General features: G+C 42.5%; 1 protein-coding gene across 1 annotated transcript in view; it reads right to left on the bottom strand.

Moving 5' to 3' along the window:
• The window catches only part of Nostrin (nitric oxide synthase trafficking), a 61,380-nt gene extending 41,439 nt beyond the window's left edge, over nucleotides 1–19,941 (bottom strand). The window contains exons 1-2 of the mRNA XM_031370516.1: nucleotides 19,831–19,941; nucleotides 10,114–10,199 (exon numbers count right to left, since the gene is read on the bottom strand). Coding sequence (XP_031226376.1) covers nucleotides 10,114–10,199; nucleotides 19,831–19,857 — 113 coding nt within the window. The 5' untranslated portion in view covers nucleotides 19,858–19,941. The remainder of the gene's footprint in view (nucleotides 1–10,113; nucleotides 10,200–19,830) is intronic.
• Between the last annotated feature and the right edge of the window lie 671 nt (nucleotides 19,942–20,612).

The following is a 20,612-nucleotide window of genomic DNA, read 5'->3' as shown; positions in this document are numbered from 1 at the left end:
GGAGTCTCTTGTCCTTAGGCAAACCATTCGAATATCAAAGAAGAGATTTCACAAAGAGAAAGTATGCTCTTTAACTTTTTTTTTCCTCCAGTGCTATGGGTTGGATTGTGCTTCCTTTAAAGAGAAGGTGCACTGAACCCCGGTGCATTAGTTACTTTTATCATTGCAATGACAAAATATGTGAACAGTGCAATGTCAGGAGGGAAGACTGGATTTTAGCTTATGGTTTGAGGGTACAGTCCACTGTGGTGGGGACCATACTGCATCTGCAGTCACGAAGCAGGGAGAGCGACTGCTGGTGCTCAGCTCATGCTCTCCCTGTTGCTTGGTCCAGAACCCTAGCCCACGAGACTGTGCAGCATTCCTTGGTCTTCTGCCTCAGTCAACTCCAGAAAACCCTCTGAGAACACCTTCATAGTCATGCCCAGAAGTGCATCGCCTATGTGATTTTAGGTCCTGCCAAGTTGCCAATCAATATTGAACACCATGTGCAGGATATATGAATCATCTTTGGAACTAGATTCTATGAAGATGATAATCGAGTTCAGATGAGGCCCAAACACAGTTTGATGTGCCCTTATAAATGGAGGAGCATTTATAAGGCATGTGCATGAGAAAAGAGCCTATGAACATGAAATCAGGGGTCAGAGACAGATCTATAGGCCAAAAGCATTGTCAGTAAATTCCCAGAAGCTAGGAGGGGGACACAAGACAGCATCTCCCAGTCTATCCACAGAAGGAATCAACAGACTGACGCCATCAGACTGCTGGTTTCCTGAACAGGAAATCTTGTTATTCAAGCCACCCAGCATGTGACACTTTACTAGGATAAGCCTAGAAGACTGACCCAGCTAGTAAGGGACACGGTGGTTGCTAATCCCATCAGCTCTAAGCCCTACACAGAAGCCAGGAATAAAATAAGCATGATTGAATCAACCTCATAGTAGCTTCAGGTGATCCTGCTGCCTTAATCTTCCAAGTAGCAGACTACACACACATGCCCAGCTTAAGCAATATTATAATAGAAAGCTGCAGTGGTGGTCATCATTGTTTTCCATGCAGAAGATAACAGGAAGCCATCGGGTCTTGGAAGAGATCAAACTGCCCTCTAAAATGATTTTACCACATCCTGGATCCATCTGTGGATCCAATGATGTCATTCTCCTATTCCCCTCTCACATATCCCCTCTCTCCCTTCTTCCTGCTTCTCTGTTCTTTATTTTAAAAAGATGACTTCTATCCACTTTAATTTTTTTAAAAAAGTTAATCTTATTTGTATGCACATGTGTGTGAAGCCAGCACAGTAGTACACCTCAGAAGTCAGAGGACACTCAGAGGAGCCACTCTCTCCTTCCACTGTGTAGAGCCTAGGAATTAAGCACAGGCCATCAAGCTTAATGGTCAGTGCTTTTATCTACTGGGCCATCCATAAAGAGCATTAAATCTGATGAATGCACCATTCTTGGCTCGCAGTGTGGGCACAAAACAAACAGTAAAATTTAATTCTTTGAGGAGGAAGAGGAGGATGGATCCAAAGGATCTTAAGCTATCCAAAGGGAGAGAGTCCAGAGAGAAGAGAGTAGCCTTCCATGCCATTGTCTCCCTGTAAGGGCTTCTAGACCAAGAGGATGCTGCCGATAGGAACAGGCTCCCCTCACAATTCAATTTCACTTTCAGAGTCTTCTCACAGACTCTCCTAAGGGGCTCAGAGGCTGAGTGAGAGAGAGACAACTACCACAGGGAAACAATGCTTTCCTTAACCCTGGTAACTTCATTAGATTCATAGGGGAAAGAAGGTGGGGTTTTGGTGTCAGGAGCAGGCTCTTTGCTTGCTTTCAGATGATTTGGCAGTTTCTGAGTCTGGCCGTCTCTGTTCTTAAACACCCACTCATAGGCATTCTCTCTCTACTTTCCTCCAGCCCCTCTCCAAGATCTCAGGTTGACCTTGAACTTGAACACATAGCACAGGGTAACTTTGCATTCCTAGTTGTGCCTCCATCTCCTGAGCGCTGGAATTATAGGTATGTACCAAGTTGCCTAACTTTCACAGGCTTTCTCTCAAGAAGGTAGAGACTGACTGAAGGAGATCCACCTTGCTAAGTCAGAATTTCTTGCGTGGATATCAGTGTCAGAGCAGACTTGTAGATTTCCAGATTAAAAGTCCTATCACGTGCACACGATGGTTAGGTATCAAAACAATGACCTCTGTGCAATGAAGTGCATCCTCTTGGTGACTATGCAGAGACTTGACCTGTGCTCTGTCTGTACACAAAATAGCGATGCCCAACTTTATTGGGCTCTTACACCATAAAAGCCACCATTGTAAGCACTTTAGCTTTCCTTTAAAAAAATTTTTTATTACCTTTGTTTATTGGGTAGGGAGTGGGAAGAGCAGACTTGGGGTGGAGAGGATGAGGCAGCACAGGTTTGGAGTTCAGAGGACAACTTGACAGAGTTGGTTCTGTCTTTTCCCCTTGTGGGTCTGAGGAGCCAACTCAGGTTGTCGGACATGACAACAAGCCCTTTCACCCACTGACTCATCTCTCTGGCTCGTATTTTATTTGTGTTGAACCTACAATGACTTGCATGAGATGGACATGATTTGGCTTCCCATTGCCAGGAGGGAACACCACACCCAGGGTTCAGTTGACTGCTTTACCGAGGACACGTGAGAAGGAGCTGACAGAGCTGGCTTCCAAAGCTGGGCAGTCTAGCCAGAGTGCCTGTTGCTTAACTACACTGCTCTCCCTTCTAACGAAAGGGGAGTCAGGCACAGGTACATTCTAAAACTTGTAGCACTGCTCACTGCAACACTGTGCTGTTGCGACTCACTGTGTGGTGTATGTGTGTGTGTGTGTGTGTGTGTGTGTGTGTGTGTGTGTGTGTGTAGTGTATGATATGTGTGTATGTGTGGTATGTGTATATGTGAGTGTGTGTGTGTGTGTGTAGTGTATGATGGGTATGTGTATATGTGTGTGGAATGTGCATATGTGAGTGTTGGGTATGTGTATATGTGAATGTGTGTAGTATGTGCATATGTGAGTGTGTGTGTGTGTGTGTGTGTAGTGTAGTGTATGATGTGTTTGTGTATATATGTGTAGTATGTGCATATGTGAGTGTGTGTGTTGGGTACGTGTATATGTGAGTGTGTGTGTGTTGTGTATGTGTGTGTGTGCTCTTGAGCAGGCATCCTGAAGGCATCTTTCAATCCTTTCAGGTAGGCTCCCTGCCAAATAGACTGGATGGTGGTGTCTTCTTGAGGCAGCACAGAGACTGCTTTCATAGCACTCTCCTGAAGGGGGCCGCTTTATCAACATTCCTCGCTCAAAAAGCATCACACGTGTGAAAGGAATCCAGAGGGACAGAACTAATCTCAAACTAAGTCATGGGTTTGAGACAGAGTTAATCTCAAACTAAGTCATGGGTTCCTTTGATAAAACAGGAAGAAGACAGGAAGCACATTGTGCTTAATCTTCTGCTCTCGTGGTTTCCTTCCACTCTACAGACACTATTTCCAACATGAGTGAAGCTGTCTGGTCCAAGCAATGGTCTTTTCATGTGCGAAACTGATAAGGCGCTTCTGTACACCTTCTGGTGGGTAACTTTAGCTCAGAATAGCCCAGTGAGGTTCAAAGACTCGGAGCGAGGGAAATGGCACACTAACTTACAACCCACTTACTTTTTAGTTTCCTCTCAGCAAACAAGGCAGGTCAATGTATTTTTGTTAGTAATAATGAAAACTAACCAAGACGTCAAAAAACTAGTGTTTGATCTAGATCTTAAAATAAATCATGCTTTTGAAACAGAGAAGGCATGTAAAATATGTGGTTTCCAATTTAGTATTTTCTATGCAGCAAAAGTTAGGATTAAGAAGAAAAAGTGGCTATGTTCATTTCAGAGGATCCTACTCTAATAAATTTATACCGAATAATTGTTTAAAATCCTCTAGCTTCCTCAGTGATGGAACGAAGAGCCTCTTAAAGAGCAGGCGACGGTGCCCTCGATATGAATTAAGGATTTAGTCATCTCAGTAGACTGTACTTCCTCACTCTCTGCCACCCCCTAGTTTGCACCAGAACCAGCTTCCAGTTAAAGTTGGGTATATGGATGTTTTCCATTCAATCCTTTACTCTTTTCCTTTAGAGAGGTAGCCACAGATCACCTTACAAATAAGTTATACATAAAAATTACCAGAGGCTGTGTGCCCTGGAGCATGCCCATAAACCCTGCACTGTAAAGGCAAGGACAAGAGAATCAAGAGTTCAAGGCCAACCTGGTCTAAGTACTGAATTACAGTCCAGCCTGGGCTACATAAAGAGCCAGAAAAATTTTTTTTGCAGGCTCAAATAAATTCTACCTATTTCTCCAAAGTTACCAAAGTGGGAGAATGTAGTGAGTGGTCAAGGAAGACTCCGTTGTGAGAGGCAAGAAGAATAGCTGCAGATGTTTTGTTGCATGCTGAGGTGGCAATAGGTACGCAGCAGGGTGCTTCTAAATCAGCTAGAAGGGACAATTTCAAAAGCTTTCCCCACAAGGAAATGGTCAGCATATGATAATGGGCAAATGCTAATTATCCCTATTTATCACATGCTATATACATAATGTCAAATCATCATGTTGTACATATAAATATGTACAATTATTATGCTCCAAGTTAAAAGTTAATAGGTAGGGCCAGTGTCTTAGTTAGGGTTTTACTGCTGTGAACAGATACCATGACCAAGGCAACTCTTGTAAGAACAACATTTGATTGGGGGTGGCTTACAGTTTCAGAGGTTCTATCCATTCTCATCAAGGATACCTGCTTACTTCTTCTTCCTCTGTAACCCCAGAGGAGCTGCATAGGGTTCCTCATGGACCCTGTCAGTCAGAGAGTTTAGAAGCTACAGGGCTTCATGACACAGGTGTCCCTTCTTATCAAAGTGGATCAGTACCACCCGAGTATGTTGGGACTTGCCTAGCAGAGCCCCAAATTTGCCTGTCTATTTGATGGTGACTTTGTACTGGATAAAGATCAAATAATTCACCTTTTGCATATTCTGTATATCTATGACTTCAGGACCCATAAAGATATGTATATGGCCACTTTAGCAACCAAAATTAGATACATCTAACACAGTGCCTGATAAACAGGTTATAATAGATAAAAGGTCTCTTCTGTGATTCCATTTTTCTAGCTTTTGTTCAACAATGATATAAATAATAGAACATCAGTGTTAGCAAATATGAAAAGGACATCCTTAGAATTTGTCTAATGTGACCTTTGGAATTATAACTGCCTGAAGGTACCAACCAACTCCTACGTTGCTGCACCCTTTCACTCAGTGAGCCTGTATGAATACCTCCTGCTCAGTCCCAGGCCCCAGTCACACTGCATGGAAAGCCTCCCAAGGTGCTTGGCTTCCAATTCAGGGAGAATGATCCGTGAAGAAAGAAAGGCGATGCAAGGCAGTAAGATTGGTGCTAACCCTACACCCAGACTCAGAGGACAGAGGACACTTGAGACTACACACCCGAGTGAAAGCCGGCCTTCCGTAATGAAACACTGAATATCGAAGAATAGACTTACCAGAACCAGCCAAAGAAGGTGAGGATGTCCCCATCAGGCAACACAACAGCAGCCTGTGATAACATGCTGGCCCTGTGTGTGGGTGGTGGGGTACTGTGGGAAAGTGTAAGTGATTCATGAGGAAGGAGAGGGTAAGGAGTGGGGAGAGGGAAAGCAGGAGGCAAAGTCTACATCTCAAGTTCTTTGTCAAATGCTATGAGGTCTGACTTTCATCCTAAAGGAGTCTCAGAAGGGTCTTAAACAGGATCAAAGTCACAACAGAAAATACTGTGGAGACAAAAAGGCCACAAATACAAAAGCAGCCCCTCCTTTTCTAACACTTAAACACCCTGCTCAGCCAGCTGTCCTTGTGCACAGTACAGGCTCCAGGGTTTCAGGACAGTAAGCCAAGACTAGGTCAATCAGACTCCTAGTGCATTGTAGCCTGACCCATGAGGTGTTTAATTAGAGCCTACTTCCTAACCATTGGTGCCTCTCTCTAAACGGCAAGTCTCAGGTCAGACAAATGAGGGTATACAATTTACTACCTAACAAAACAGTGGGCTACCCATCTCCTATCTAATCAAATACAATCCCACACATTCGATCCAGTAGACATGGCCAAGTAATTGCTCTCACCTGTCAAAAAAAGTCCCCATTCTTTTCCAAAGCCCACCTAAAATTTGCTTGATATGTTTCTGTCCACCCTTTTATCAGCTATGGCCCAATAAATAAGTTTACCTCCTACATGTGTACTCCCTGTTCCAAGTTCCCAGCATACCAGATATGTTAGAGGGAAGGACAGGGCCTCAGCGCACCAGCACATTGAGAGAACTCTACTTGGATTAGAGACAGGAGTTCTTCTGAGAGGAGGAAGCTTTGAGCATCTTAACACAAAGGATGAGAGTAGATTTCATTTCTACCTCCATCCGTGCTACTCAGTCAGCAGCTGTGGGGAAACACGGGTGCTACACAGTTGTGGGACAGTCACCCAAGATGGAAGACGCATCAAGAGATGGAACAGATCTCTGGGTGGAAAGGGAGTTTACAGGTGAGATAAGGATGAGGATAGAAGAAATTATGGGTACAGGCAATCTCTGGCTACAGGGCTTTGTTGGGTAAATTCAGGCATACCTGAGGTGACTCATTATATAATATAACTATGTCAATAAAAACACTTCATTGATCTTTTACATATTTATTCATCCATTCTGCCAATATTTGCCAGCTGCCATGATTTCTGCCATTATGCTGGCCACTGAGTTTGCCTTGTTACCTCTTGGTCCCTCACCCTTGTTGTGTGACTGCTATACTCATCCCAAGAGTGCCTTTTCAAGTGTCTTAAGAGGCCTCCCTGTCTTTATCTAATGCAAATACATCACTGATTTGTATAAAAAAACAAATAAAATAAGCCCACACATTTAGGGGGAGACTAGCCCTAATCTTGATGCTGGAGGAAGGCATTTGTGGAGATGCCTGTACCCCTCACTCTGGCTATCAGACTATTGAAACAATGGACCTCAAGAAATGAGAACTCCCCCTGGAGCCTTAGGCTGGGAAAAAGGGAAGGCTGTGAGCCTTGTACCAACCAGGTGATTGTCCCCTTGAAATGGATTTTTAGTTCAGACAATTCAGTTTGAAAGAGCACCTTGCAGAATGGACTATAGCCGAGGGCAGTGACAGGTCAGTGATGGGTAGAACTGCACCTTGACCAGTACTGCTTAGTTATGCACACCTCTTGCCCTGTACTTTAAGCTCAACTTCAAGTGGGTCACCTGGGAGATGGTCTTGTAGGTCTCTGGGTGTCCTTGTTTGTATTTGATCTTTCCAATGTGTCCACTCTGAATAAATACCCTTCCTTTGCTTTTCACGGTTGTTTATTTTGCCACCGACACCTCCTCGTGTGTGCGTGTGTGTGTGTGTGTGTGTGTGTGTGTGTGTGTGTGTACTCAAGTGTGCTGCAGTGTATGTGTAGGTCAGAGGACGGACAGTTTTCCTAAATCAGTTCTCTCCTTCTGCCTGCCATCTGGATTCTGGGCATGAAGTTTCACTTGTCAGGCTTGGCAGCGAGCATCTTTATCTGCTGACCCACGTGACCAGCTCTAGTTTGGTGTTTTGTTTATTTTGCTTGAGATACAACCCCACTCCAGGGCTGGCCTAGACCTTACAGTCTTCCTGCCTCCATCTCTCAAGTGCTAGGATTATAGGCAAGCAACACTGTGTGAAACAAGAACCAGCCTTTTGTGTTCTATGTGCTTAGGAAAGTGATCTCTGGAGTCATAGACGGAGGAGAACAAGAGGGGCTGTGTACCAGTTGCACACACAGGTGCAATCGCTCATCCTTGTGGATTAGTTTTGTGCTGTCAGTTCAAGCACAGCAGTATAAGGCAGTGGCCTCCAAGTCACATTGCTCTTGGGGGAGAGACTTCACCCGATCCGGGGAACGAAACAGCATCTGTCTTTGCTGACTGACTCATAAGGATGTAAAGTGAAAATAAACTATAAGGAAAATATTCATATATTAATAAAGTGTGTATGTCTACAGAAAACCATTCTCTGGATATACAACCCTCAACTGCATAATCAAAGAATTGAGCAAGCTGGGGAATCTGGGCATCTTAAGTAGGAGGATCACTTCAAAGGAACATTTGTCAGGAGCCAATATAACGTACCTCAGCAGTGGCATCTTGGTTGAGGGAAAATAATTTGGCTGTTTCAGGTTAGCTTCACAAAATGTCTGTCACACGAATGACTGGCTGCTCAGCGTTACTCAAGGTCAGCATCTTATTAAAGCATTATATCCCATTCTTTGCATTTATGCTATGCAGTTTTTAACTCAGAAATGTGCTTGCAATTTTACTGACCTCCAGCAAGACTTTAAATCTTGTCCACAAGGAAGTAAAACCATGAAGGAGATCTCTTTATTGCTCAAGAGTTCCTTCCTTCTGGAAGTGTCCCTTGAGAATGTGGAGATGGAAGCTTTCTCACATTAAGAGAGAGGATGCTGGTCCCAGGAAGGGACTTCAGAAGAAACACAGGTAAGAAGCCAAGGCTCTGGCTGCAGAGGGAAGGGAAGCAGCAGACAAACACCTGGGTAAGGGGAAGCAAGCAGAGGGCAGAGAAGCAGGGCACAGAAGCAGGGGGCACACCAGCCCTGCCAGCTCCCCCTGGAGCCTGCTCTAGCTATGGTCGCTTTTATCCTCAGTTCTCTGTCTTCATTGCTGTCTACCTAGCATTAATTTTGAACTCTTAAGCTCCAAATAGCCAAGGCCAGATGACTGCCGACTGAGTCATTGGCATGGTCAATCAGTATATAGGTTCTTCCTGCTTTTCAGCGAGAAGAGACTTTTTATTTAAGAAGAGTTGGGAATAGTTGACAGGTCTCACTTAAAAATAATGTCCTTTGTGAGCTAATAAAATGTTTCATAGAGGAAACACTGTCCCCGATACCCCCACCCATTTGTTTTTCAGCAATGAAGACAGTTTGACTTTTAAAATGGAAGCATCTCTCACATGAACTTTTCTTTTTCATTGCATTTGACAAACTTGCATTTTTCTTTATAAAAAGCCTGTTTATAAAAGAGCTCTCACATTCATTGTTCTGATAAAGTTAAAGTTCTCCTTTGGTCTGGACTTGCTAATGAAGAATACTCTTAACTCATATCTTTTTTTGTACAGTACATATGTAAATGTATGTGTTCACATGTATGTGCATGTGTGTATATGTGTGTGTTGGCATGTGTCCATGTGCACACATATGCATGTGTGTATGTGGTACTCTGAGGACTGAATGATGGTTTCACACATGTTATAGAAGCACTCTATCACAGAGCTACATTGCCAGCCCTATAATATTTTAAAGTTGAAACGATTTCCTTTTAAAACAGCAATCTCTCTTAAGAAGCAGCTTTAGAATATTTATCATAGAAATGTTTACCACAGAGCAAAGACCTAAATGCCTCCTTATAAGCCAACTTCTTTCTCAGATTCTTTAATTTTAAGCAGATTTTTCCCCCTCCTATATTGCCTGTGGTAAATGTGCTCACTTTAGCATAGTAGACAGCTTTATTCATAGCTACACTTAGAATTAAGAGGGGATATTGAAAATGACAGCTTCTCATCCATGGATCCATCTATTCATTCGTCAGAAATTGATCAAAAAGAACAAAGACCAGGCTCTAAGAAGTTCTCATACGGTCAGCAAGACATCGCTCCTGTCCTTGTAGTGGAGGGAAAACCATAAACTAACAACTGAGATCAGAGTGATGAGCACAGTGAGGAGTGTATACATCAGATGGAAGAGGGCTCCCAGAAGGGTGAGAAACTCAGCTGGGGAGTGAGAAGCTTGACTGAGCCTTCCTAAGCAGAAGTCCCTTCTGTGCTTTCTTGAGTTTTATGGCCCTAGTTGATAAATGTGACATAGATGAGGATCAATGCACTTTCTCAAGTACCAGACTATAACACTGTGTTCTGGAATGCAGCGCAGCTTCGAATCATCCCTCTGGTCGTGTTGCTTGCTGCAGCTACAGAGGAAGAATTACTTGTTGCAAGTGTGCATTTTGTACCTTTGCTGAAGAACAGATGTGATCTGCTTGCAGAAATTGTCTCCATTTTGAGCAAACTCCTTCAGGCTCTTGTATACTTTATTGTACTGGGGAAAAAAATAACAGAAAAGTTATGAGCTCCTCCACAGAGAGTACCCATAATCCAGAATGCCACCATAGTGAAGACTGCCTTCGTCGAGGACTACGTGACTGAGGGATACGCACGTCTTTGGATGACTTCTTAACTAAATATTCAGTCTCCTCTGAGTGGATATAAAAATAATCCAGGGAAAGGTTCCAAACAAACTGAAGCTGGCCTGTCTGTTTCTGTCTATCTTAGCTACTGTTCTATTGCTGTGAAGAAAGACCATGACCAAGGCAACTGATAGGAGAAATCACTTAATTGGGAGCTTGCTTATGGTTTCAGAGGGGGAGGCATGAAAGGAGGCAGACAGGCAGGCATAGCTCTGGAGCAATAGTTAGCTGAGAGCTTACATCTGATTCACAACCAGGAGGAGGGAGGGAAGGAGGGAGGAAGGGAGAGACAGAGGGAGAAAGATTGGGCCTGATGTGGGATTTTGAAACTTCAAGCCCACCCCAGTAACATAACTCCTCCCTCAAGGACAAATCTCTCAATCCTTTTTAAATATTAAATACTCCACCAATTGGGACTCAAGCATTCAAATATGTGAGCCTGTGGGGTCTTTCTCATTTAAGTCACCACACTGTCCTAGGTCAAATACAAATAATCCAACAAGAGGGGCACTTGTGGGGCTGGCGAGATGGCTCAGCGGGTAAGAGCACTGACTGCTCTTCCAAAGGTCCTGAGTTCAAATCTCAGCAACCACATGGTGGTTCGCATCCACCCGTAATGAGATCAGACGCCCTCTTCTGGTGCATCTAAAGACAGCTACAGTGTATTACACTGGAGCGAGTGGGGCTGTCCTGAGTGAGTTCAATTCCCAGCAGCCACATGATGGCTCACGGCCACCCATGGAGGTCAAAAGTACACTCTACAGGATACCACATTACCATTCTTAAAAATCCCACCATTCTATGAACATGATAGACACACAGTACATATTGTCCAAAAATAAAATCTAAAATTGAAAACAGTTAAAAATTTAAGACTTTTTGAGTTCTGATTTCATATCATAAACAGAAATTTCACACTTTGTTTTAAATGATGTCTCAGTCAAAACACAGGCAAGCTAAAAATATTGTATGAGATCATCTTAATGCTTTGTGTACGGAGCTATAGAGAATATAAACAAATTTCATGTTTAAACTTGTGTTCTATTCCCAAGATGTCTTATTATATATCCACAAAACTCCAAAATCTGAAGAAGATGAAGAAGGAGGAGAAAAAGGAGCAGAAGGAGGAGAAGGAGGAGGAGGAGGGGAGGAGGAGGAGAAGGAGGAGGAGGAGGGGGAGGAGGAGGAGAAGGAGGAGGAAGAAGAGAGAAGAAGAAGAAGAAGAAGAAGAAGAAGAAGAAGAAGAAGAAGAAGAAGAAGAAGAAGAAGAAGAAGAAGAAGAAGAAGAAGAAGAAGAAGAAGAAGACGAAGAAGAAGGAATGATGGAAAGAAGGAATGAAGGAAAAAGAAAAAACTCCAAATTTGGAACATTTCTGTTTTTAAGCATTTAGGATAAGAAATACTTGTAACAAATACTTACCCTGTAGTATACAAGCAACTGTATTGAAACTTCCTGAACACATTAAGAGTGCCAAGGTTGCAGAAAGCTTTACAAGCAGGGTGTTGGCTACTGAAGCCACAGTGGAGGCTCCTGTGCCTGCAGGCACTAACCAGACATCTGCATATTTGTGCACGGGAGGTGGGGATGAGGGCAGGTTTGTGCATTGGAGCAGGAATACAGGCCAGGGTGAAGACGGCCTAGGGAAGCTGCTGCCAGCACTGTCTCAGCCCACAAGATGTCCATGCGTATGTGGCCCAGTGTAGCCAGAGAGAGAGAGAGAGAGAGAGAGAGAGAGAGAGAGAGAGAGAGAGAGAGAGAGAGAGAACGCGCAACAATTCACAAATTAAAAATTCCCACAGTGTAAGCCAAGCCAGTGTGTGTTGCGGGAGGGTTCAGTTTGTAACCTTCGTCACATCTCTGCTAAGAGTCATAAAAACCTTGCTTTCTGGATTTTATTATTGGCAAAACTAAATCTCATTCTCTGGACATGGGATTATAAAGGCTTTTTCCTTCCCTTCCATGCACTCTGGGAAAATTTTGGTGCATGGAACATTGTGAGAAGCCCTACAGGAAAGAATTGTTTATTCCTGGGACTTAACTTCACTAATTCACTAAGTTCTTCCATGAGCCTTTGATTTTTTTTTCCCCTGTAGTATTCGAGAATCTCACATAACACCTCAGTACCAGGATATAGTGCACAGTTTTCAGCTTACAGAGACCCTGGAATGAAGCTGGTCTCAGTCTTTACTTGTAAGTATGTAGTTGTGACTGAATGCTATTGTAGGTGTGTCAGAAATGGAAGAATCCTTTCAGTGAAGGTCACCTCTTTCTCTTTTCTTGCCTCCTGGACTTAGGAACGCTAGGTATTGCTATGATGTAATCATGACACTGGATACTATGAATTAAGGCATTGATTTTAAAAAGATGAAGAGCCGGAGATGCTAGCAATATGGAAGCCAGCGTACAAGCCTCCAGCTCTCTACTTTCAGACTTACTGTATGTGTGAAAGAAATAAAATGACATTTGAATTTTGATATTATTATTGTTTAGTATTAATTGTGTGTGCGCGTTTGTGTGTTGTATGTTTGTGAGTCTGTACATGCATGGGGTGTTCAGGTGGCATTTGGGAACTCAGGTTACCAGGTTTGTCCAAGCGTGGCAAGCACCTGGTCTCCTGAACCATTTGGCTGGTCCTACAATGTTTTTTAATTTACAAACATCTTTATTTAGGGTTTCTAATTTGTAGCTTTTACATGTTTCTAATTCAGATGCAATTCTAGCTTTTTGTGAATTAGGGAACATTTTATTTTTCCCAAAATATCACAGTCATACAGGAAATAAGTTATAGAGACATTAAACTTTTAATCTACTCTTTCTGGGCAATTATTTCTTTAATTTTCATAATTTCTTTGGCATTTCTTACACATTTATTCTTCCATGTGAACATTTATCTAATTATGAGGTTTTGGAGGATTTTTTTTTTAACATTCCTGTCAGAATCCTATTCAAAACAGTATTATGTGGTTGTGTGTAAAATAGAGGAAATTGGCTTTTTCAGATGGTAATTAGATTTCCCATTCAAGAACACTGTGAAGACATTTTCATTTGTTTAAATCTTAATTCATGTCAATAAAACTTTATGAAGTTCCCTATAGGAACTGGGGCCTTCCTATTTGATTTGCTTATAGCAAAGCAGAATTAAAGGCTCAAGCAGGAACCCAGGGTTCTCCGGCAAGCTAGATCTGGCTGCCCTCTTACATAGTGAGATATTCTGCTCTCAAGCCAGCATAAGGCTGCATCTGGAGCTGAGAGACTTACCAGGGTGCAGGCTTAGGAGGGGTCGGGACTTTCTGTGTGAATGTGAGGAGGAGCGCCCCCTCCACTGTGAGAACTGGGAATAGAAAGAACATGTGTCAAGATGAACTGCCCTAAGGACAGGATGTGTTAGACTCCCATCACCAGAGGACAGCCATCACACAACAGCCTTGAGTGAGGAGAGGGGACTGTGGAGAGCCCAGCAAGGACAGGAACATGGAAAGAATGTCTTCCTCACGACTTAACCCAAATAAGTAGATCCCTGGAAGCTTTTCTGTATGCTGGCCTGTTGGGGCTTTTAAACTCTCTTAAGACATCTTTCATGCTGTCTCCTTGGGACGAGTTTTGGTTAGACCATACGTTCAGAAGGTTTAAGAACTCAGTTTTCCTCAGTTTCCCTGGTGAAGCAGATATCTGTTACCTTATTTCAAAAAAAAAAAATTCCTTAGATTTATTTGTTTATTGTATTATTTTAAAAGTATGAGTGTTTTGCCTGCAAGTGTGTCTATGTACCACATATACGCCTGGTGACTGACCATGTGCATTCCTGGTGACTGTGGAAATAGAATAGGGTGTTGGATCTCCTGGACCTGGAGTTACAGGCAGTTGTGAGTCACCAGGAAGGTGACTAGGATCTAACCAGGTCCTCTGGAATTGCAGCTGTGTCCTTATCTCTCTGAGCCATCTCTCCAAGCCCCTAACTCACCTGTAAAAGGAAGGGCTTTCCCAAGCAAAGCCCAGTGTGTGGCTCCTTTGACCTTGGAGCTGTAGGATATAGAAGGTGAGCCTTTGTCATTTAATAGATAAATACACCCTATTTTTTTCATAGAAAGTCTTTGTATTGGAACAGAGTGTTAAATGGGCAAAGTTGGTCCAGAAAGAGAAATGGCTAATGGTTCTGCCTACTCAGCCGCTCTGGTCAGGTCATAGGTTGGCAGGATCCATTTCCTGAGCTCCACTGCATGCAGGCAACACATCATATTGTCCATTGTAATTTGATGATCAGATAAAGAGTATTCTGTTTATAACAACACGCGGTAGAATCTTTATCTTTGTCCTTAGGTCCAATGTGCTGGAAACTCCCCAGCATCCCTGATCCAGACTGAGATTAAAGGAACATCCATAAGTAAAAGAGATACTAAGACTATTTCTGCACACTCAGTTTAATTGCTCGTTTAGAATCTGTGCTCCTGGGCCTTTTATCATTTATCATTTACTGTAACTTGAATACACACACACAAAATTTAAAAGTAGACTTACTAAATGTTAAAGCAGATCCTGTGACTACTATCTTGTCCTGTGTGTGTGTGTGTGTGTGTGTGTGTGTGTGTGTGTGTGTATGCATATGATTATATGTGTATATGTGCATGAGTATATCTGTGTATGTGTGTGTATGAGTGTGACTATATATGAATGTGTATGTGAATGTATGACAGAGAGAGAGGGGGAGAGAGAGAGAGAGAGAGAGAGACACAGAGAGAGAGACAGAGAGAGAGAGATCAGAAAACCTCAGACTGTATCTGTTCAGAGGCAGTGAGATTTTTTCACCATGGTTTTGGCCTCTCCGCTTCTGTCTCAGTCCCCCCCTTCCCACCCACTCCCCGTCGTCATCAGAGGGGACTTTGAACAGATTCTATGGGACACAATATGAAAACCACTAAAGCCTAGTCCCTTACTTAGAGTTAAAGCTCAAAGAGCTAAATATGACCTCCTTAGATTATGGACAGATTAGAAATGTCAGGTAATTAAATTAACTAGATAATCTATTAGAACCAAATATTTTCATGTAGCTAATCAATACAACCAAACTAAACACACACGGAGAGCTGATCCCTTTATAAGTGATACAGATGGCTACCTAATATCACTGAGAAGCAAACCAGGATTCATCTGGTGAAAGTCATGTGGGAAGTAAGTTTGGGATGTCATTTCCTACTCATTGAGCTTTCAGATATCTCAGCCCTACAACCTATGCACCCCAGGAAAGAGCTTAATGCTAATTTTATCTATCTATATGAATTTATTTGAACATGTGCTTTCTCCCCTGGACCCTTAATTACTAAGATAACATATCATGGGTTTCTTTGTAAATGCCCTTTATAAATAATTAGTGTGTCAGTAGCCAGAATGTTTAGGACATTTCTGAGACTTTAACATTTTCTTTCATGTGGGGCTGGAGAGATGGCTCAGCGGTTAAGAGCACTGGCTGCTCTTCCAGAGGTCCTGAGTTCAATTCTCAGCAACCACATGGTGGCTCATGACCATCTATAATGGAATCTGATGCCCTCTTCTGGTGTGTCTGAAGACAGCGACAGTGTACTCACATATGTAAAATAAATAAATCATTAGAAATTTTTTTCCTCAACGTTTATAACTGTTCTACACAGGCCTGTCCCATTCAACACTAGGGAAATATTTCTGATGTGCGCTGTAAGCAAATTCTGCTTAAATATAGCTATTACAAAGGAAACAAGTCAACAACATACCAAACAATGAAGCAAAGTCTAGTAGTCGAGGCAATCAGCTTACGGGGTGAGTAGGCAGATGAATTATAACTTTATAAAACACTGCTGCTCAACTTGGCCCAGTCGTTCTTCCTGACTGCACAGTTTGAATGCTTAAAAAGATCGAATCTAATTGTTCTAGAAAAAAATGTCCTTACTCTGGATGCTTGCATGGAATTTTCAGAGAGCATGCAACATTGATCATCACAGAGTTGTAGCATGTAACATTGATCATCACAGAGTTGTAGCATGTAACATTGATCATCACAGAGTTGTAGCATGTAACATTGATCATCACAGAGTTGTAGCATGTAACATTGATCATCACAGAGTTGTAGCATGTAACATTGATCATCACAGAGTTGTAGCATGTAACATTGATCATCACAGAGTTGTAGCATGTAACATTGATCATCACAGAGTTGTAGCATGTAACATTGATCATCACAGAGTTGTAGCAGTGGGATAAGCCTCTTCTTGGCCTGCTTTCCATGTCACTCCTGTGCTGCTGATCCATGTGAATTCTCAGTCACTGAGGGTGACATTTCTAAGCACTACCCCTCAAATTAAGGGGTTGCCTATGTTTATCAGAGATCTGTTTAGTATTTGAAGCTTTGTGGTAGGATGGCTTAATATATAAGGAACAGAATACTAGGGAAACAGTACAATCTACTGTCTCCTCACCTTATTTTACAACTGATAAAACAGGCCTAAGAAATGTAGGAAGCCTCTTACAAACCTCACTGGCACACACTGAAGATGCTATGTATAACACAGTGTCCATGCCAGACTCCACCTGCCCCTCCCTTCTCTCAGTGCAGCTGAGGCTCTCAGGAGTCATGGACCACAGCAACCATGCCTTTGGCATCAGTGCCAGTCAACAGCTGGTGACCCATGCTGAACCAGCAAGTAGCTTGTAACTTTCTCTCGACTTGGCTCCTATGTTTACATTTTTCTTTCATAGGAAGAAAGTAGTACTTTTTTTTTTTAAAAAAACAACATAATTGAGTCATTTCCTCTGGGAAGAATTTGATGCTATCCACATCCTGAACATGGAGTTGAGGCAGATTTCTTGTGGCATATTTTTAGGTGTCAGTGATAAGCTCACAGGCATTGAGGCTTGAAGCCAATTCTTTTTCTTTCCAAAACTAGAACTTAAAAAAAAAGGAAACTTTAAAGAAACAAGCTCCAGTACTCTCCCCATTATTTAAGAGCCCCATACAGTGTCTAGCACTCTTTAGCTTACTTCAGTGACAATCATTTGAAAGTCGATGTTGACCTGATTCCTGGAGGTTGAAGGGCCCAGATAGCAGCTCATTCTCTCACAGGAGCATGACCCAAAAGATAGCTTTAAATTTCTTGTACCAGGTCTGCTTTTATAGTATGGTAAAATATATTTCACTGTTTTTAAGTGTATAAAACAAAATACCACAGTATTATAAAGAAAATGAACTACATATATATATTTATAAAAATATTTTTGAGCTTTTGGTTGAATGTTTATATTAATATGTTAAATAACAAGTCTTAAGAATTACCAAAATATAATATAAGGCTGAGAATAAACAATATGCTGAGACATCTATAAGAACACTGTAATAAAACAAAATCTGAGTTCTTCAGTGTTTACACAGTCTTAGATACTGTTAGTGGTTATTGAGTACTCATGCTTGAAGAAAATTCTACATTTTGATTTGAAATAAGTATAAATACTGATCCCCAGCCCATTTTTTATTTGAGCTTGCTCTTGACCCACTGAAAATGATACACAAATTCATTGGTGGGGACCAAGTTAAGATTTATAGCTTAAAGAAGATGCTTAATCATGCTGGATGCTAAGCTAGGCTGTGATGGGATAGGACATTTGGCAGACAGTGGAAGCCTTGGGTACTCTTTAAAGAGTATTAAGTGAAGAACAAGTGTTAAGTGTTTTATGCAGCATTCATCTGAAATCCATGTCTCATCCCCCAACCCCTGCCTTTTTTTCAGCATGTTCCTAAACTGGAGGGCATTGTTTCCCAAGTACAAGCTGGGATTGTACCAGGAAGTCAACTTGAGCACTTGATAAAGATGAAACAATTGCAAATAAATAAATAGTCTGTGGCTTTAGAGAGTTTAGAAGTTCAGGCTGAAGGGATATCCGTCTCCTCTTGACTCCTGGATACTTTTTGTGGCGATGGGCCCATAGACATGACACCCAGTCATGGACAAGGACAAACACCCTCTGGGCAGTGCTCAAAATAGGATGCAGCAGCATCTAGCACCCCCAGAAGTAGAGTACCAAGTGTTTGCCTCAACCTATCTGGTTATCACCTGTACCTGTAACAGCACCAGTATCCATGGGAGACAGTAGAGGATTTAAAAATGTAATAGGGACCAAATACAAAGAAAGAAAAAGTATTCTCTAAAAGGTTACCCATAACCACCCAATGCTGAGGGGATTGAGGCTGGGGTGCCAAGGTAAGGGGTGAAGTGGGCGTTCACTCAATATCATCATGCAAGTGTGGTGTTGGGATCTGTTTTCATTAAGCACATCTTTTGTTTTTGTTTTTGTTTTTTTGAGACAGGGTTTCTCTGTGTAGCCCTGGCTGTCCTGGAACTCACTCTGTAGGCCAGGCTGGCCTCGAACTCAGAAATCCACCTGCCTCTGCCTCCCAAGTGCTGGGATTAAAGGCATACACCACCATGCCCAGCAAGCACATTTTTTTTATGCTTAATGGACTGGTGTCGCAGTGTCTTATTAATCTATTAGACAGTTAGGTGTTGGCCTCACTTCAACCTTAGCTTTGTACCCTAGCAGTTGGAGTGGCGTCTCTCCTAAGCTGGTGGTTTCCTCACCTTTTGAATAAACAACAAGGAAAGCTGATGATTACCGCTTCTTCACAGATTTCTCTTATTTGCCTTTCCACAGGTTTGTTTGTTTGTTTTTCAATAAAATATATGAATAGTGGCTACAATTCCTGGCATCTGAGGTCACCAAGTTTAGGTTTACAGCATTGATTACTGGGGTAAGACATTGTAAATCCTTGACTACTTTGGTTTCGAAACAAATTTACCGTCCCTTCATTTCCTTTGCATCTCGTCTCCTAGGTCAAATCCCTGCCACTAATAGTATATTAGGGACTTGGCTGTGTCTTTGGACTTTCGATCAATATTGTATTGGGGGGAAAGATCTCAAGACTGGAGCAAGCAGACTGGTGAACCATCTACCAGGCTGACAGAGTGCAAGCCTGTTCTGTGTCCTGAGGGTTTGGGATCGCAACTCTCAAACTGATTAAAAAGCAGGAATGGGGTGAAGGGTGAGGAGGGGAGGAAAATCCGTCTTCTCTGACTCAATCTCCAAGCCCAAATGCACTGTACATGGTCCGTGAGCTTCCCTATCTACTCTACACACGATCGATGCTGACGATGTTAGCACCTCATCAAGCAAGCTTTAATATTGCTTCTCAAACAGCCCAGCCTGGATCCAAGTAGGATGCTATATACTCACCCAAATCTTTTCCCATCAACTTGAGAGTGAAAGACAGCTATGACTGTCACATTTTCAAGAGGGCTCTATTTTAAGCTTAACCAAAGAAAACCCAGAGACTTTTGTACCACAGCCAAAATCTAAACATGCCTGGTTTCTGATTGCCTACAATTTCTGCAGTTAAAAATCCACTAATCTACAAATTTTCCCCAGCCTCGTACACACAGGCACACACACTACACTGGGCTACTCACCGAACAATCGGTCAGTGGGTCCCTCATGTTGAAATGCTGTCTGCTTTTTCTTTTACCTACGCTCGACCCAGCATGCTGGACGCTGCAATCAATCAGGTTGGGTGTGTTCTGGACTTCCGGGATTCAAAGGGCTTAGAGTACGTCAGTCCCTGTCAAACACACCAAGGAGGAAGTTCCAGCCCCTGGACTTTCATCCAGTTTGTTTCCTGAAAAAGCAAAGAACAGCTCTGGGTCAAAAGAGCCAGGGGGAGATGGTGAGAACCAGTTCGGTGAACTTTGAGGCCCTGAGGTGTAGCTTTGAGAGAAGGCTCAGACTCTGTGTAGAGTTCCCCATGATCTGGATGCCCAAAATGATGGTGGGAATTCACTTTTTTTTTTTTTTTTTTTTTTTTTTTTTTTTTTTTAGCTTGCTGGTTCAGTCATGGCTTGTATTTTCTGTGTTTTATATTGCTCTGACCTTTGGGATCTATGCAAGCTAGAAAGGTGAAAAGTGACAGTCACAGCTGTCTTTCATTCTCAAGTTGATGGGAGAAGGGAAGTTCACAGCGTTCCCACTTGGATCCGGATGGAGCTGTATGATAGTTTACCTATTGATAACTGGACAGGATCTAGACTCACCTAAGAGGCTCACCTCAGAGCAGGTCTGTGAGGGGGAGTGGTGTCTAGATTGAGTTAATTGGGGTAGAAAGACCTACCCTAAATGTAGGCAGCAGCATCAGATAAGCTGGGGTCCTGGCCATCAGTAAAAGCGAGAAAGTGAGTGGCGGACTAGCATTCACCTT

This window comes from Mastomys coucha, unplaced genomic scaffold, assembly GCF_008632895.1.
Source record: "Mastomys coucha isolate ucsf_1 unplaced genomic scaffold, UCSF_Mcou_1 pScaffold15, whole genome shotgun sequence".
In the NCBI taxonomy this organism is placed as follows: Eukaryota; Metazoa; Chordata; class Mammalia; order Rodentia; family Muridae; genus Mastomys; species Mastomys coucha.
This window is presented reverse-complemented; position numbering and strand designations above follow the sequence as displayed.